This window comes from Cricetulus griseus, chromosome 2 (genome assembly GCF_003668045.3).
Source record: "Cricetulus griseus strain 17A/GY chromosome 2, alternate assembly CriGri-PICRH-1.0, whole genome shotgun sequence".
Taxonomy (NCBI): domain Eukaryota; kingdom Metazoa; phylum Chordata; class Mammalia; order Rodentia; family Cricetidae; genus Cricetulus; species Cricetulus griseus.
The window spans coordinates 409,518,827-409,536,072 of record NC_048595.1 but is presented as its reverse complement, the minus strand read 5'-3'; the positions used below and the strand labels follow the sequence as shown (position 1 = coordinate 409,536,072).

The 17,246-nt window shown below is 44.1% G+C and overlaps 2 protein-coding genes across 3 annotated transcripts in view; one reads left to right on the top strand and one right to left on the bottom strand.

The window, feature by feature from the left end:
* LOC100773141 (MOB-like protein phocein) overlaps positions 1-6,793 on the bottom strand; it is a 49,006-nt gene extending 42,213 nt beyond the window's left edge. Inside the window, exons 1-3 of one of the 2 annotated variants that reach the window (XR_004768667.1) lie at positions 6,076-6,793; positions 5,279-5,443; positions 3,733-3,810 (exon numbers count right to left, since the gene is read on the bottom strand). Coding sequence is in view for 1 of the 2 variants with exons in the window: in XM_027396904.2 (XP_027252705.1) it covers positions 5,279-5,443; positions 6,076-6,078 (168 nt within the window). In the remaining variant the exon portion in view is untranslated. Of the gene's footprint in view, positions 1-3,732; positions 3,811-5,278; positions 5,444-6,075 lie in introns of those variants that run through there. The other variant, XM_027396904.2, reaches the window with a different exon arrangement.
* Positions 6,588-16,043, top strand: Hspd1 (heat shock protein family D (Hsp60) member 1). Its single transcript, XM_027396901.2, has 12 exons — positions 6,588-6,712; positions 7,595-7,770; positions 9,290-9,542; positions 10,192-10,274; positions 11,197-11,292; positions 11,751-11,844; positions 12,044-12,212; positions 12,782-12,881; positions 13,419-13,664; positions 14,484-14,658; positions 15,180-15,358; positions 15,446-16,043. Exons 2-12 carry the CDS (start codon positions 7,597-7,599, stop codon positions 15,596-15,598), a joined length of 1,722 nt encoding a protein of 573 aa, XP_027252702.1. The 5' UTR covers positions 6,588-6,712; positions 7,595-7,596; the 3' UTR covers positions 15,599-16,043.
* The last annotated feature ends 1,203 nt before the right edge of the window (positions 16,044-17,246 follow it).

Below are 17,246 nucleotides of genomic sequence, written 5' to 3'. Positions count from 1 at the left end.
TACTTTGCCTGCCTAAAATACCTGATTGGTCTAATAAAAATCTGAGCAACCAATAGCTAGGCAGGATAAAGAAATAGGTGGGGCTGGCATGCAGAGAATACATTGAAGGGGAGGAGCAAGAGAAGGTGAGAGGAGGGGTCTGCTCACCAGATTCGAATTCAGCAGCGGGACCCAACACACCCAGAATACTGCCAAGGCCCAGGTAGCAGTTCTGCCTCCATCCACCAGCCCAGGTAACCCAGGAGCTGTTTGTGGTTCCAGTTCTGCAGCCCTGCTCAGGGACACCTGACGCCAGGGGTCTGCTCACCAGATCTGAACTCAGCGGGATCCAACACACCCAGAGACTGCCAAGGCCCCAGTAACAGTCCCACCTCCATCCACGAGAAGAGGACAGACATCAGAGTATTGGAACTGTTTGCATCTACCAGAGGGGAACCTTGGTCCCACACCCACCAGGAGAGTTAGAGACTCCTGCTACACCCACCAGAAGAAAGGATGAGAAGAGGACAATGTAAAAGCACATTCAACAACAGAAAACTCAATATGACACCATCGGAGACTAGGAACTAAACACCAGCAAGCCCTGAGCATTACAATGCAGATGAAACAGAAGAGAATGACCTTAAAAACATCTTCATGAAAATGATAGAGGACCTCAAAGAGGACATGAGAAAAATCCCTTAAAGAAATGGAAGAAAAAACAAACCAAAAAATAAAAGATACCAACAAATCTCTCAAGGAAACAGTTCAAGACCTAAAAACTGAAATGGAGACAATAAAGAAAGCACAGTCTGAGGGAATGCTGGAAATAGAAAAGCTGGGTAAACGATCAGGAACTACAGATGCAAGCATAACCAACAAAATACAAGAGATGGAAGATAGAATCTCAGGAGTTGAAGGTACACTAGGAGAAATAGACTCATCAACCAAAGAAAATCTTAAGTCCAACAAATCCCTAACACAAAATATCAAGGAAATATAGGACACCGTTAAAAGACCAAACCTAAGAATAATAGGTATAGAAAGTGAAGAAATCCAACTCAAAGGGACAGAAAACATATTCAACAAAATCATAGAAGAAAACTTTCCCAACCTAAAGAAAGACATGCCAATGAAAGTACAAGAAGCCTACAGAACACCAAATAGACTGAACCAAAAAAGGTCTCCTCGACACATAATAATCAAAACACCAAACATACAGAATAAAAAGAAAATATTAAGAGCAGCAAAGGAAAAAGGTCGAGAAGGTGAGAGGACACCAGGAGCCAGCCACCCAGCCACAGAGTAAGAAGGAAAGAAAGGTATATTGAACAGAGAAAGGTAAAAGGCAGATGCAGAGGCAGAAGGTAGATGAGATAATGTAAGGAAACCTAGCAAGAAACAAGCCAAGCTAAGGCCAGGCATTCATAAGTAAGAATAAGTCTCTGTGTACTTATTTGGGAGCTGGGTAAGCTAGGTAGCAGCCCCCCCTCCCCAAAGTTAAATATATAATCGGATCCCCGGAACTGTAGTTAAGAATAATTATAAACATGTGGGTGCTATAAACTGATTCTAGGTCCTCTATAATAGCAAGTACTCTTAACCATTAAACCATTTCTCCAAGACGGGGTGGTGATGGTGCACACCTTTAAACCCAGCACTTGGGAGGCAGAGGCAGGCAGATCTTTATGAGTTCAAGGCCAGCCTTGTCTACTGAGTTCTGGGACAGCCTCCAAAGCTACAGAGAAACCTTCTCAAAACAAACATGTCTCAAAACAGGAGCTGGTGAGTGCTTGCCATGCAAACATTAAGACCTGAACTTAAATCCCAAGTAGGGCATGATATGCACATGTGCTGTGGGCAGATAGGACTGCTGGGGTTCACTAGTCATAGTCAAACTCCAGGTTCAGTGAGGCCTTGCTCAACGGGTAAGGCAGTGATCACAGCCAATACCTGATTGTCCTCTTTTGGCCTGACCATGTATATACACAAATGCCAGAGACAAACTGAAAAAAGCCTACCACAACGCAAGGTGGTTACTAGTAACCTCAGAAATCAGGAGTCCAACCTGGATCAAAGCTTTCCTACTACTGCCCAATGCTATTACCAAGTGTTTTGAGATCCAAGGCTTGGTTCTAAAGCTTTGATTCCATTCCCCAAATTACTTGGTATACTTAAACCTGCAAGGGCCCAACCACACCTACTAGAAGGTTGGCCCCTTGTGATATTTGACTAGGGTAATTGCTAAAGAAACCATTTTAGGAGGTTATATTTGTAATATAGAAAGAACTCTGTCGTATGGAGTTTAGGTTAAGTCAGATGGGTAACACCTATAACCCAAGCATCAAGGAGGCCAACGCAGGAGGACCAATCTGTTCTGCAGTGAACCACAGAAAGACCAAATCTGGATCCTCTGATAGAACAGCCAGTGCTTTTAACCATTGACTGAGTCACCTATCTGGCTTCCTGTGCTGATTTTCTTTGCCAAAACAAATTAACAAGTTTTGATTTAAGATTTGGAAGACAGGCATGCTCAGGAAATAATGAGGATAAGAACAGCACACCTCTGTAACAGAGCAACTGTACCCCAGATCATACTTGTTGTACAATGTTGCTAACTTTTGTCAAGCGGGAAGAATAAATTGCAATTGATTATTAGATGGGCCTAGGATACTCAGACTATGGTGAGTTATCTTCATGATTGATATGGGAATGCCCAGGCCACTATGGCTTGTGCCACCCCTGGGCAGGTGGCCCAGGCCAGTGTAAGAAAGCAAGAGAAGGGGAGCAAGGCAGAAACATTTCTCTTTGGTCTCCGTTACAGCTCTTGCCCAGAATTCCCTCTATGTTGAACTATGAACTTGATGCTGAAATAAACCCTTTTCTCTCCAAGTTGCTTTTGGCCAGTAGTTTATTACAGAAATAGAAAGCAAACCAAGACAGGGCCTAAGTATAAGATAAGCCCATGGTTTTAATATCACTTATCTAGGCCGGGCATTGATGGTGCACACCTTTAATCCCAGCACTTGGGAGGCAGAGGCAGGTGATCTCTGAGTTCGATGCCAGCCTGGTCTACAGAGCAAGTGCCAGGATAGGCTCCAAAGCAACACAGAGAAACCCAGTCTCCCCCCCCCAAAAAAAGTATCACTCATCTATGTAAGGAAGCCAAATTCATCCTCAAAATTTATTTATTTAAGAAACCTTCTTTCTCAGAACTCTTAACTCTGCAGCTTAAAGGGAGAAACCCACCTTAAATTACTAAACACCGTCACTCATTTACTTATTTTATTCGGAAATGTTTATAACAGTACATTGATACTAAACCTTCAGAGACAATGGATGTCATCAGTTTAGGCATCATCAGTTTATTATAAAAGGGAGGCACAGAAATTATTTACATGATGAATAGTTCAGAATGTCGGCGGAATGGGCAGCTTCATGTGATACCATTTCAACAGTGATTTCAGTCCGTATATTTTCCAAGAATGTCAGCATCTCTAAATAAGAAATAATCCTGTGAATAAAGAAACCACCAGTTAAGACAGTAAAAGCAAACACACAACTCATTTTAGCTTTATTGCTTGGTGGTAGCACGTCTTTAATTCCAGCACTTGGGAGGCAAAGGCAGGCAAATCTTTGTGAGTTCAAAGCCAGCCTGGTCTACAGAGGAGTTCCAGGACAGCCAGAGTGACACAGAGAAACCCTGTCTTGATTTAAAATAAAAATCATAGCTTTACTTACCTTGTCGTCTAGAACTACTTTGGTGCCTCCATATTCTGGGAGAAGAACTTTGTCTCCAACTTTCACACTGACCGGCTGAATCTCTCCACCCTTAAAAAAAATAGTTGCTTATTAGAAAGGGCATCTTGTTCACAAGACACACAATGAACACTTTCTTTCCGTACATACACCAGGAGCCTCCTGCCTCAGCTCTCTAAGTGTTGTTAATTATAGGCATGTATCAACCACACTAGGCTCTATAGACAACTTTTAAACCACATGAAATGTGCTCACTCAAATCTAGTATGTTGTTTGGTACCTAATTAGTTGTTAAGCAATATAATTTACATTAAATGTAGATCATCACAATATAAGCATCACTGTAGTTACAATTTGAAATAAACAGTGGCTTAGCTAAAACTGCCTTTCAGTGAACAGCTACGGTTGGCTAACATTTTAACTATTAAATATTAACACACCCTAGAGACCAGGTGAAATAAAGCAGCTTTTAATACCAAAATAGTAAATGGTCACATATGACTTTGATGAATAAAAATTTGCTATTTGTTTTCTTTATTCAATGTCCTTGTCCTCAAGGCATAGGCTTGGTCAGAAACTGAAGTAGCACACTACAGAGGTTTAGTTAAGTGGAAAACCCAGAGTATTTCCATTTCCCTTCTCAAATATGACAACTAAAGCTACCAGTGGCATAAGATTAAAACAATTTCAGTGCCTGAGTTAAGCCATCAGCCAGCCCCCATCCCCACCATTTCACCCTTTCTTTTTGGGGAAGGAGGAGACAAGTCTATGTAGCCTTGAGTGGCCATTAATTCTGGGTCCTTCTGCCTCAGCTCAGCCCCACCACCACCAGAATTCTAGTGGTATTATTACCACTTTCAATTCTGAAAAAAAAAAAAAAAAACAAAAACCCCACCACCCAGGGTTTATCTAACTGTATGATGTTTTGTCTATTTAAAACTGTGAAAAGTAGGTTACAACAAACTACCAAAGGTAATATATTTTGTGACGTTTTGTTTTTCCTTTTTAATTTTTTTTTTTGAGATATGGTCTCACCCTGTACCTCCTGATGGCTTAAAAGACTCTACAATCCTTCTGCCTTGGTCTCCAAAGTACCATGGCCACAAGGCATGAGTCACCATAATGGCAGTTAATCTCTGGAGTGTGTGGCACTGCAGAAAGAGCTCAGTACTGGAACCCAATTTAGGGAATCTCAACACTAGTAAAAAGGCAGTAACCCAAACATACTGAGGGCTGGAAACAACTCTGCAAACCAGCAGACATGCACATACAATGTCTTACACACACACACACACACACACACACACACACACTTCTCATGTGTACATTTTGCCTTTTTTTATAGAATGCCTCTCCATTCCTTAGAAAAATAAAACAACTCCACAATGGTTTTCCTTCATGCGCGGTTCTTTGTGAAGTTAAATTATTTCAAAAAAAGACATCTACTATTTTAAAAGCCACTTGGTAATCTAGGATTTTCTACTCCTTTCCTTCCATATCACATATAAGACTCAGTACTGCTGTAGTAGCTCCCAGTTACCTTTCCTTTCGAGCCTGATCCCACAGCCACTACTGTTGCTTGCAATACTTTTCCTTGAGACTTTTCTGGAAGCATAATGCCACCTTTGGTCACAGTTTCGGCGGCACTCCTTTCAACCAATACTCTGTCAAAGAGCGGTAGAAACTTTTTGAAAGCTTGTCCAGCCTGCGGAGAGAAACGTGTTCAAACGGACTGTCATTGCGTTCGCAGCGTCAGACCACGAACAGTTAATACCGCTGCATGCCTTAACCTATAACGGGTCAAACGTCCCAAACTGACAAGAAAAATCTAGGTGTGCCTTTAGAAAATATTCTTGGATGTTTCATACCCTGTATATTTTAGTGCGTGTGGGTGGGTGGGGGGGTGTCTTCATTGCCCATCAGCACCCACACTACCTTTAACCACAACCTTGGTCTCCTCCAAGGTCAAACGTTTTCCTTCTTTAGATTTCTTTTTTTAATTCTAGTAACGCCGGGGAGAGAGTATCAATTTTTGAGCTGGGTCATATATTCTCCAACACAGTATACGTCCATGAAAGCCCTGGCAGGGCAGGTGGGCTACTGAGTGTGCATCCGGGTTCCCGCCCCCTACCCCGGGCTCCTGCAGCACACGTGCGTGCAAAGAGGCCGTGGTGGAGAACCGCATCGGACAGGCCTCGCTCCTGCGGAACCCGGGCGGGCGCCGAACACTGCGTGGCCCCCTGCCCTGCCGGTGCTAAACCGGCACACAGGGGGGGACACCGTGGGTCGCGGGGGACCCCGACCCGCAGGCAGGCCTGCCAGCCCAGGGACACTCACCATGACTCGCGCCGCCGCCGCTCGGACTCTGCACTCGGGCCGCCGCTGCAAGGAGAGTCCTGAGGTCCGGCTCGGGACACGTGAAAAAGCCACGCAGCGCGCAGGCGCAGGCGCACGCGGCCCCCCCCCGCGAGCGTGAGAGAGGGCGGCCACGGCAGCGCGCGCGCCGATTGGTGGCGAGGACTCCGCGCAGGCCGCCGAAGGGGGCAGCCGGAGGCGGAAGAAAAGGGGCGCGCTTTCTAGGCTTTTCCAGGCGGCCCGCTGAGGTGAAAGAACGAGCCCTTCGTCCTCCTCCCGGAAATGACGCCACCTGACCCTTGACCCACGGGAGGCGCAGCGCCCTTCCGGAAGGTTCTAGAACGGAGCGAGGCCCAGGAACCAGCGTAGGGCGGCGGGAGAGGGTTGAGCCCGCGGGGCTGAGACCGCTCGGGTACGGGGGGGGCGGGGCCACCCGCGCCGCATGCTGATTGCAGGGCCCGGGCGTGGGAGGGAGCGGGGCGCGCGCGCACGCGGGGCCGCGGGGCGGGGCCGCGGAGGGAGGGGACTCGGACTCATTGCGGTGCGCGCTCTGCGCTCGGTCCCTCACTCGCCGCCGACGGCCTGCTTCGCCTCGTGCCCTCCCGCCGCCGCCCCGCAGGTACACGGCCTCGACGTGCATGGCGCCCGGGAGCTCGCCGGCCTGCTTCCGGCTGGGCCCGAGCATGGCGGGCTAGGGGACAAGGCTGGCAGCGACGCCGCAGGCTCTGCCGGCCTGTCCAGGCCCGACGGGGCCACGCGGGTTTCATCACGTGCGGCGGGGACCACGCGACCCAGGCCAAGCGCGGGAGCGAGGACGGGCTAGGGTGGGAGCCACTTGGGCCCTCTGGTGCCACCTGCGCCTGGCGCACTGCAGGACTCTTGTCGGAGGGTGGTCGCGGTCCCTTCTCGTCCCCTCTGGCTGCGGGGATGCGGCGCCTCTACTTTGACCTTGCCTGGGGCTCCTTGTCGGGCAGACACGTGGGGCCGCGCGAATGGGCTGAGCTGCGGTCCTGGGTTTTGCGGCCTTGCTAGTTGCTGTGCTACCGTAGCTCCGGGTGGACACCTGGCGTCACTTTTCCTGAGCGGGGTTTTGCACCGTCATGAGTACTTGTATAGTTCCCTGTGCTCTTGCATTTGGAACCTGCCTCGCTTACGCCAGCTTGATTTTTTTGCCCCCCCCACACACACTTTTGGAGTGGATCTGTTCCTAAGGCCGCTTTGCCAGTGAAAGATTAACTCGCGGTGGCAGGAGTGGGTGGCCATGGGGAATGGTTTTGTGTGCTAGGGCTGCAGGTCAAGCGAGCATGGGGGCGGCCTCCTTAATCCGTTGCTAGCAATTGATGTCCTGAAGCTGCAGCGCCGTGTGTGGCCCAGGCGTGGCGGTTAGCAGAGGACTGCCAAGCTCCAGTCTAGCTAGCCTCCATGTTCTGAAGCACAGGTGGACAAGTTTGTCCGTAACTAGTAGTGATCCTTTGCTTTTTTTTTTCCCCCCCTCTCCCAGAAATGCTTCGACTACCCACAGTCCTTCGCCAGATGAGACCAGTGTCCCGGGCGCTGGCTCCTCATCTCACTCGGGCCTATGCCAAAGATGTAAAATTTGGTGCAGATGCTCGAGCCTTAATGCTTCAAGGTGTAGACCTTTTAGCGGATGCTGTAGCTGTTACAATGGGGCCAAAGGTATCAGTATACTTTAAATCGTGTTAATAAAAGAATAGTATTCTGTAGCTGCAAATTAGACAGTATTTGTTAACAAGTTTTATGAAAATCTAATTTGAGTGTAGTACATGTTAAGTGATTTGGGGGTGTTATTTAGGAGTTTCGTTAGTTGGTGGCCTTAATACTGCTGCAGCCGATTTGGGGGACTTTTGTGCAACATGATGTAATAGAGTAGTAATAGCTCAAGGAGGATTTTCAAACTTTAGGCGTAATTAATCTTGTGTGAATGCTTGCATTAAATTTTGGATCCTTTCCCAGGAGTTAGAGGGTATAGAGGGGAAAGGACAGCTCAAGACTAGTAACACCTCAGAGTGTAATTGTAGATGTGAGGTTTTACTTAACTGTACTGAAGTATTACAGTATGCATACAGTAGATGCGATAGCATAGAGTTTAGATTTATTTATATTTTTATGTGCATTGGTGTACTGTCTGCGTGTATACCCATGTGAAGATCCCAGAACTGGAGTTACAATTGTGAGTTGCTATGTGGGTGCTGGGAATTGAACCTGGGTCCTAACCACTGTGGCATCTGTCCAGCCTAAGTTAATATTTGTGACTTCGTTTGCATTGTTCTGTAACTCACCATCACACATCTCCAGAACCGTTTTCACTTGCACATGGAAAAGGCTATCTGGTCTCCCATTTATCCCTCCATTGTGCATACCTCATGATTTCTCTGCCATTTCCACATTCCAAAAGTTTGGTTTGGGGTTTTTAAGAGTCTCGATAGCTTAGTCAGACCTCTAACTCGCTTTGTACCAAGACTATCCTTGAACTGATTGTCCCAGGTATGTAACAGTTTAGTATACTATTCATCTGGTGTTTATTGAGACAGGGTCTTTAGCCATAGCTGACCTGGAACTCCTGTGGACCAAGCAAGCTTGAACCTTGAATCATTGCTGAGATCCAAGGCTGGAGTCACTCATCTGTGTGGTTGAATAAGGAGCCATAGTACTTTGAGGACATAATTGGATGTGGGGCACAGTTGCTTTAAATTGACGTTAAAGCCATCTAAAGAGCTTCGTAAAGTGCTGTTTATATAGGTCAAGACAGAATAGCTTGGTTCAAATCCAAGTTGCCAATACTGTTGGTGTCAGTTTTGAAGTTTTGAATTGCATGAGCAGGAAACAGTAAGTTAAGAACAAACTTACTGGCTGATATTTAGTGAATGGATGTTCAAGTAAATTGTACTTAAAAGCAACAGTTAATAAAAAAGTAATAACAGTTCATAACCAAAACTCGTGTACAAGTGATGGAAGGGTGTTCCAGGATTGGTGATTGTCACCTGTGCTATCTTGTTTAATAGGTGGCATCTCTTTGGGTGGGTGGGGGATGTTATCTACTGTTGTACCTCAGAGTTCCTTTTGTCTATAGACCTAAGAATGTTGATTAACTTGACCTTTGAGATTCACGTTTCAGGACTGTTAAAAGTGACAACTTTGAAGTTTATGGTTGAGGGTTGTTATTCTGTCATTGTAGGGAAGAACAGTGATTATTGAACAGAGTTGGGGAAGTCCCAAAGTAACAAAAGATGGGGTCACTGTTGCAAAGGCAATTGATCTAAAGGATAAATACAAAAATATCGGAGCTAAACTTGTTCAAGATGTTGCCAATAACACAAATGAAGAGGCTGGGGATGGCACTACCACTGCTACTGTTCTGGCACGTTCTATTGCCAAGGAAGGCTTTGAGAAGATCAGCAAAGGGGCTAATCCAGTAGAAATCCGGAGAGGTAAGAGCATGTCATTGACCCTACAGAAATGAGAGTATTGTCTCATCTTTTTCCTTTCTTAATACATTTGTTGGTGTGTGTCCATAGACAAGATGGGAGTTGTCCTCCCTACCCTTAAGGGTCTCATTTCCTTAGGTGCCGTATTGGAAACAGGCAACATGATTGGATTAGTAGTAGCTTAAGAAGAATGAATTGAGTAGTGAGGGGTTTGGTTTTTAAAATTTCATTATTTTTATGGACATTGGTGTTTTGTCTGCATGCATGTTTGTGCAAGGGTGCCAGATCACCTGAAACTGGAGTTACAGGCTTTTTAAGAATGGGTGGCTATCCCTCTTAGCCCTCCCTTGTTTTCGGGGGGCGGGGGGTGTATATTCCATGCTAGTCTTAAAAGAAATCCTCCTGCCTAAGCCTCCTGGGTATTGGGATTACAGATGTGAGCAACCACTCAACATCTTGATCAAGTTTTCACAAAGTTCATGGTTTTCAACTTAAATGTGAAATTACAAATGATTGAGTGCATATCATGTCACTTGGTACAGTTAGGACAGTGCTGACATGAGAGCTTGCATATGAATGTTAAAATGAACCTGTAAGTTCATGCTTGGTTTGGGAGCCATAAGCATTGTACTAACATTCATTCTTGAACTAGGTGTGATGTTGGCTGTTGATGCTGTAATTGCTGAACTGAAAAAACAATCTAAACCTGTGACAACCCCTGAAGAAATTGCTCAGGTAAGGGTTTTATTTCCTGCTTAAAAAGTTGGGGGTTTTTTATGTTTGTGTTTTGGTTTTTCAAGACAGGGTTTCTTTGTGTAGCCTTGGCTGTCCTGGCACTTGATCTGTAGACCAGGCTGGCCTCAAACTCACAGAGATCTGCCCACCTCAACCTCCCAAGTGCCCAGATTAAAAGCATGCACCACCACTGCCCAGTTCTTTTTTTTTTTTTTTTTTTTTTTTTTTTTTTTTTTTTTTTCATTTCTTTTTTCTTTTTTTAAACATGGTTGTACAATTAGATTATTGGGGAAGATGTTCTTAGGTGTTCTCAATGTTCCCTGCCCTATATGGGATCAGACCTAATCTTTGAAACATAGTAGGCAAGTAAATAAGAGTTTTTATGTGTGGGGGGTATGTGTGTGTGCCATGTGTGTTATGAACCCATAGAAAGTGATATTAGATGCAGTTGCCAGCTAGTGTGAGCTGGGTGGTGACCTAAACACTAAGTCACCTTAACCACCAAGCCATCTGTCCAGCCCTGTTGGTATATTCTTAATGTGCCAAAGAATGGAAGGACCATTTAACCAGTACTTCATTAAAACTGATAAGCTGGGGGCTGGAGAGATGGCTCAGAGGTTAAGAGCACTGGCAGCTCTTCCAGAGGTCCTGAATTCAATTCCCAGCAACCACATGGTGGCTCACAACCATGCATTATGAGATCTGGTGCCCTCTTCTGGTGTGCAGATATATATATGGAAGCAGAATGTTGTATGCATAATATTTTTTAAAATATACATAAAATCTTTTTAAAAAAAAAAAACAGATAAACTGTACAACGTTTCTCTCCCCTGGGTTGAAGTGTCAATTTAGAAGGTCGAAGGGGAAAAGGGTTGAAAATACTGATCTTACCATTTAATTTTGAAGTAACTGGTTATTTCAGGTTGCTACAATTTCTGCGAATGGAGACAAAGACATTGGAAACATCATCTCTGATGCAATGAAAAAGGTTGGAAGGAAAGGCGTCATCACAGTGAAGGCAAGTGTGGGGTTTGATGTGTTCTGATAACACCTTCAGGGAGGTGTGTGTCAACTGTTTTCCAAACAGAAAACTTAATTTGTTTATGCCAGCACATTCATTGGGAGCCTTACCTCCCAGAATTAAACCATCCAATTAAATAAATATAATTGGCTCTCAGCTAGCTGTGAGTAGGAGAGAATGGAGCGAGGCCTCACTTTGTAGCCCTGATTAGCCCAGAACCATAGGCCTCAACCTCAAAGGGGTGATATTTCTCTGACTTGGCTTTGTTGTGGGGAACTAAAGGTGTGGGTACCTGGTGCTTCGGATTCCACAAGAAACAGCAGTTGTGAGTCAGCAGGTGGGTGCTAAGAACCTAACCAGGTCCTCTTGAACAGCAGCAAATGTTCTTTAGGTTTAGCTGCCCAAGTATTGTTTCTTTACTGAAATCATTCATCTAATTCTTATACTTTTCATAGGATGGAAAAACCCTGAATGATGAGTTAGAAATTATTGAAGGCATGAAGTTTGACAGAGGATATATTTCCCCGTATTTTATTAACACATCAAAAGGTAAGAGCGAGTCAGCAATGAATCTTGAAAATACGCTTTAAAGGTATCTGTCAGCTGTAGGCAGTGGGTTGGTACAATCTGTAAAAATTGAAAAGTTAATAGTTCACTAAATGAATGAGTAGCAGGTCTCTCTGTAGAAGTAAATTGTTAGTTTTCTCGGTGCTGTTAGAATTTGGTTTTATTGCTCACTGTTTTACAGGTCAAAAATGTGAATTCCAAGATGCCTATGTTCTGTTGAGTGAAAAGAAAATTTCTAGTGTCCAGTCCATTGTACCTGCTCTTGAAATTGCTAATGCTCATCGTAAGCCCTTGGTCATTATTGCTGAAGATGTTGATGGAGAAGCTCTAAGCACACTGGTTTTGAACAGGTGGGCTGGGTGGTTCATATTTTTGGGTGGAAGGTGATTTGGGTTGCTATTTGAAATTCCATGTTTGATCTCTTAAAGTGGTAGTGTACATTGTGGTGCTCTATGCATTGAATGTAGTGGTTTGTTGGAGACAGTGTCAAGCTAGTCTTAAATGCACATAACCCTTCAGCCTGTACCTCTCACAGCTTCCCAGAGAGAACTGTCCATGTGTCCTTTAAAAATTCTGTCCAGATGTCAGTCTGGAACGTAAAGGCAGCAGTTCTTTAAGTAGATGATTGGCTTGGGACAAATTCATATGAGTGAGTGCCCCATCTCATCTTCAGACAGAAGTTGCTGGGGTACCTGAGTAGTTGAGTAGTGCCAGAACTTACCAGGAACCAAAGGTATTTTCTCCCAACTGCCCCTTTAGTTTAAATGTCTTTTTGGTTTTTCTAGACAGGGTTTCTCTGTAGGTTTGGAGACTGTCCTGGAACTCACTTTGAAGACCAGGGTGGTCTCGAACTTAGAGATCCATCTGCCTTCCAAGTGTCAGTTTAAATCTTACACAATTAATTAAATGTTCTTTACAGGCTAAAAGTTGGTCTTCAGGTGGTAGCAGTCAAAGCTCCAGGTTTTGGGGACAATAGGAAGAATCAGCTTAAAGATATGGCTATTGCTACTGGTGGTGCGGTAAGTAAATCTTACTGCTGTGCTCACTGAAGTTAGTGCTTCCAGCTTGCAAATAATAGAATGTACGCTTCACAAATAGATGTGGCTTTCTTTCTATTGGGTATTTGGAACATGGGGAATAATTAGGGTCACATTTCTAATTTGCTGAGTCTGGCCTAAGAATGAACATGATAAATTCAAATAAAGCTAGTTCCAATTCCTATAATAGTGATTGTAATCAGACCTTGTTCTGGGATACCAGTGGCCCTGACATCCAGGAAAACAGCATTATTTTTGTTTTTCTTTTCTGCATTTTTTACTTTGTGTGTATGTGTGTTTTGCATGCACAATAAAAGGCAGCACCTAGTCCTGTAGAACTACAGTTGTAGACAGTTGTGAGCTGCCATATGGGTGCTGGGAGGACACTTGGAAGAGCAATGCAGCCAGTGCTCTTGGATGAAGCAGTATTTCTAGCTGTTTCTCCTCACAATAGCTATGCTACATACAGTAGTAAGCTTGGTATAATGGGAGACACTTAAGTGTACACTGTGTTTACAGGTGTTTGGAGAAGAGGGGCTAAATCTAAATCTTGAAGATGTTCAAGCTCATGACTTGGGAAAAGTTGGAGAGGTCATTGTCACCAAAGATGACGCCATGCTTTTGAAAGGAAAGGGTGAGAAAGCTCAGATTGAGAAACGAATTCAAGAAATCACTGAGCAGCTAGAAATCACAACTAGTGAATATGAAAAGGAAAAACTAAACGAAAGACTCGCTAAACTTTCAGATGGAGTAGCAGTGTTGAAGGTAAGGCTATACCATTTGGTCTCTGGATCTACTGACTTTGATTCTGTGGTATTTACCAATAGTAACTAAGCAATTGCCTCCATTCCTGAAGTCTTCAGCTGTGTTTGCATAGGCACACACTTTCCATAGGGCACATACATGTGGCAGTCAGGAGCAGCTGTCAGTGGTTTATCTACCTTTCCACTGTATTTCAGAGATTAAATTTTGATCATCATGTTTGCAAAGCAAGCCCTTTGACCCACTGGGGCTATATCCCAGTGCCTCATCAGTCTAAAATAGGCAGCTATCCCTGACTGGCACAAAGCTTAAGGCTGAAACTGTTCCTTGTACTATGTAGTGCAAGCAATTTATTACTGCTCTATATCCCAGCCTTTTTCTTTTTCTGTCCTGGAACTCACTCTAGACCAGGCTGACCTCGAATTCAAGAGATTTGCCTGCCTCTGCCTCCCTAGTGCTGTGATTAAAGGTGTGTGCCATCGCCTACTGACTAGCATCCTTTTCTTAAACCACAGTTCAGCTTGTGCTTTGGGAAATTCTGGAAAATTCTGGAAAAAATGCTTTGTTAATGGAATCCGTTCCTCAGAAGTGGGACACATTATTTACCACTGGACTAGTCACTGATGACACATAATCTTTTATTCTAGAAGTGCTTCTTTTGTTTTTGTTTCAAACTCTGTAGCCCAGGCTGGCTTTAGTTGGGGTTTCCTTTGAGATCCTAACTGTGCCACCATACCCCCATTCAGGCTTGCCTTGTAAGTGATTTGGGCTGTCATAGTGAATGGGAAAGATCATGCTAACTAGAGTTGTTTTCATCTGCAGGTTGGAGGAACAAGTGATGTTGAAGTGAATGAGAAGAAAGACAGAGTTACAGATGCTCTCAATGCTACAAGAGCAGCTGTTGAAGAAGGCATTGTTTTAGGAGGGGGCTGTGCTCTGCTTCGATGCATCCCAGCCTTGGATTCCTTAAAGCCTTCTAATGAAGATCAGAAAATAGGTAAAGATTATCTTTCTTTTGCTTTTGTTTTTTGAGATAGGGTTTCTCTGGGTTGCCTTGGCTGTCCTGGAACTCACTCTGTAGACCAGGCTAGCCTTGAACTCAAGAGATCCTGTCTCTGCCTCCCAGTATTAAAGACAAATGGGATTTGTGGCATGATTCTTTGTGTTGAAAAGTAGTATTGTTGATTAATGATGTGCCACATTTTTCAGGGGTAATTCTTTTTACCTGTGATAGGATTGAGTGAGTCCTCTCACTGACTGTGGGCTTGTGTTCAATTATTTTGTGTATAAATGTATTTTGCCTGAATGTCTTGTGTGCTGTGTATGTAATATTCTCAGAAGCCAGAAGAGGACATTGGGTCCCCTGGAACTGGAACCATAGTGAGCTACTATGGTGGGTGTGCTAAGGGTCAAATAGGGTTCTCCCAAAGAGCAGCCAGTGCTCTTAACCATTGAGCCATCTTTGCCTCCCAAAAAAGGGAAAACAAATAAATTTGTGACACTATGTTTGCTTTGTAGGTATAGAAATTATTAAAAGAGCACTCAAAATTCCTGCAATGACAATTGCTAAGAATGCAGGTGTTGAAGGATCTTTGATAGTTGAGAAAATTCTGCAGAGTTCCTCGGAAATTGGTTATGATGCTATGCTCGGAGATTTTGTGAACATGGTGGAAAAGGGAATCATTGATCCAACAAAGGTAAATAAGTAAGCACTTCTTAAACATTGGATGGCTTGTTCTATGGTGTGTGTTTTCATTAATCATTTTACAAACTTTTTTTTCTAGGTTGTAAGAACTGCTTTACTGGATGCTGCTGGGGTGGCCTCCTTGCTAACTACAGCAGAAGCTGTAGTGACCGAAATTCCTAAAGAAGAGAAGGACCCTGGAATGGGCGCAATGGGTGGAATGGGAGGGGGTATGGGAGGTGGCATGTTCTAATTCCTAGAATAGTGCTTTGCCCTTATCAATGAACTGTGACAGGAAGCTCAATGCAGGTTCCTCGGTGATAACTTAAGAGAAGTCACCTGAAGAAAATGAAGAGAAGGCTGGCTGATCACTATAACCATCAGTTACTGGTTCCCATTGACAATACATAATGGTTTACTGCTGTCATTGTCCATGCCTACAGATAATTTATTTTGTATTTTTGAATAAAGACATTTGTACATTCCTGATACTGGGTGCAAGAGCCATATACCAGTGTCCTGCTTTCAACTTAAATCATTGAGGCAGTTCTACTATTCTGTTACAGTCAGGATTGTAGTGCTTGTGTGACCAGATGAGTTCAGAAGCAGCCTTTCTGTGGAGAGTGAGAATAATTGTGTACAAAGTAGAGAAGTATCCAATTATGTGACAACTTTTGTGTAATAAAATTTTGTTTAAAGTTCTGGTTGTGTCGTAGTCATAAGGATGGGAGAAATGGAAGCCAGAAAAGAGCACAGTTGGGTGTGTAGAAATGCCACATGTATCCCACCTCTGTTCTTCCTTGGAGATAAAATTATTTTAGTGATGGGGGTTTTTACAAAAGGCAAGACCCTGATTTGTTTCATTAGTTTGGGGTGTAGTCGTGAGACCTGGCCTTAAAGGGGAGCATGGTACTCATCTGTGAATCTGGGAGCTGGCCAGGTCAGGTGCTGGTTATGCTGGCAAAGGCAGAGATAGATCCCTGGTGCTAGGTAGCCAGCAAGTCTTCACAGTTGATGAGCTTCTGAGTTCAATCCTTGGAACTCCCAACTCCAAAATTTCCCTCTGGCTTTGGTGTGTGCATTCCCATATAGTTTATGATACTGTTTTTCTGTCTAATGGTGTATTCTAGGCACCACCTAGCAGCAGCATTAACCAGCCTTCCGTACTTAAATGTTAGAGTGAGTCCAGATTTACCAGGGGTCTGCCCAATTGAATAGGCCAAATGAGGACCTGGGCTGAATTCCCAACCTTCATTTTACAAATATCTCAAACAGTGATGGCTACAAGAAGAACCAAGGTAACTTTTTTTTTCCCCAAGGTAACTTTTAACTAAAGGATGCAGAGGAAGCAGGAATAAGTGCATCAGGCTCCAATCCATTGTCACAAAGGGTTTATTTGAACAAAGGGTGGAAATTTCCAGAATCAACAAATGAGCCAGAAATGGAAAGGGGGAGCAAATACTAGCCCAATATTTAGCTGTGGAAATGTACTTGCATAAATGAGTAACCAAGAGGAAAGGAACCCTACTGTACAGTCACCCTGCTATCCCAGAAGGGAAACTCTCTAATTAGAGTATTGCCACTGTGGCAGAGACCTCCAGGTAGTTAGATTTTGATGGCTCCAAAACTGCTGCAGCTCCAGTCTGGTGAATGTCAGTGTCAATGTTGAAGAAACAGGAAATGCTTAAAAGGCCTGTTTTTCTGTATAGTCCTGGCTGTCCTGGAATTTCCTCTGTAGACGGGTTGGGTGACCTTGAACTCAGAGATAAACTGTATCTCAGTCTCCCAAAGTGCTGGGATTAAAGGTATGTGCCACCTCTGGGTTTAGGGTCAAATTCCTGAGTCTTACACTTCACACTGGCAGATATCTTGACTCTTCAAAGCACAAGGAGCTGTGCTTT

Bases quoted from the DNA above. Each gene is read 5' to 3' on its own strand.
- Hspd1 (XM_027396901.2), top strand. From the start codon at position 7,597: ATGCTTCGACTACCCACAGTCCTTCGCCAGATGAGACCAGTGTCCCGG. The intron at 12,213-12,781 runs GTGGGCTGGGTG...TGTTCTTTACAG, and splicing joins AGCACACTGGTTTTGAACAG to GCTAAAAGTTGGTCTTCAGG. The intron at 12,882-13,418 runs GTAAGTAAATCT...CTGTGTTTACAG, and splicing joins CTATTGCTACTGGTGGTGCG to GTGTTTGGAGAAGAGGGGCT.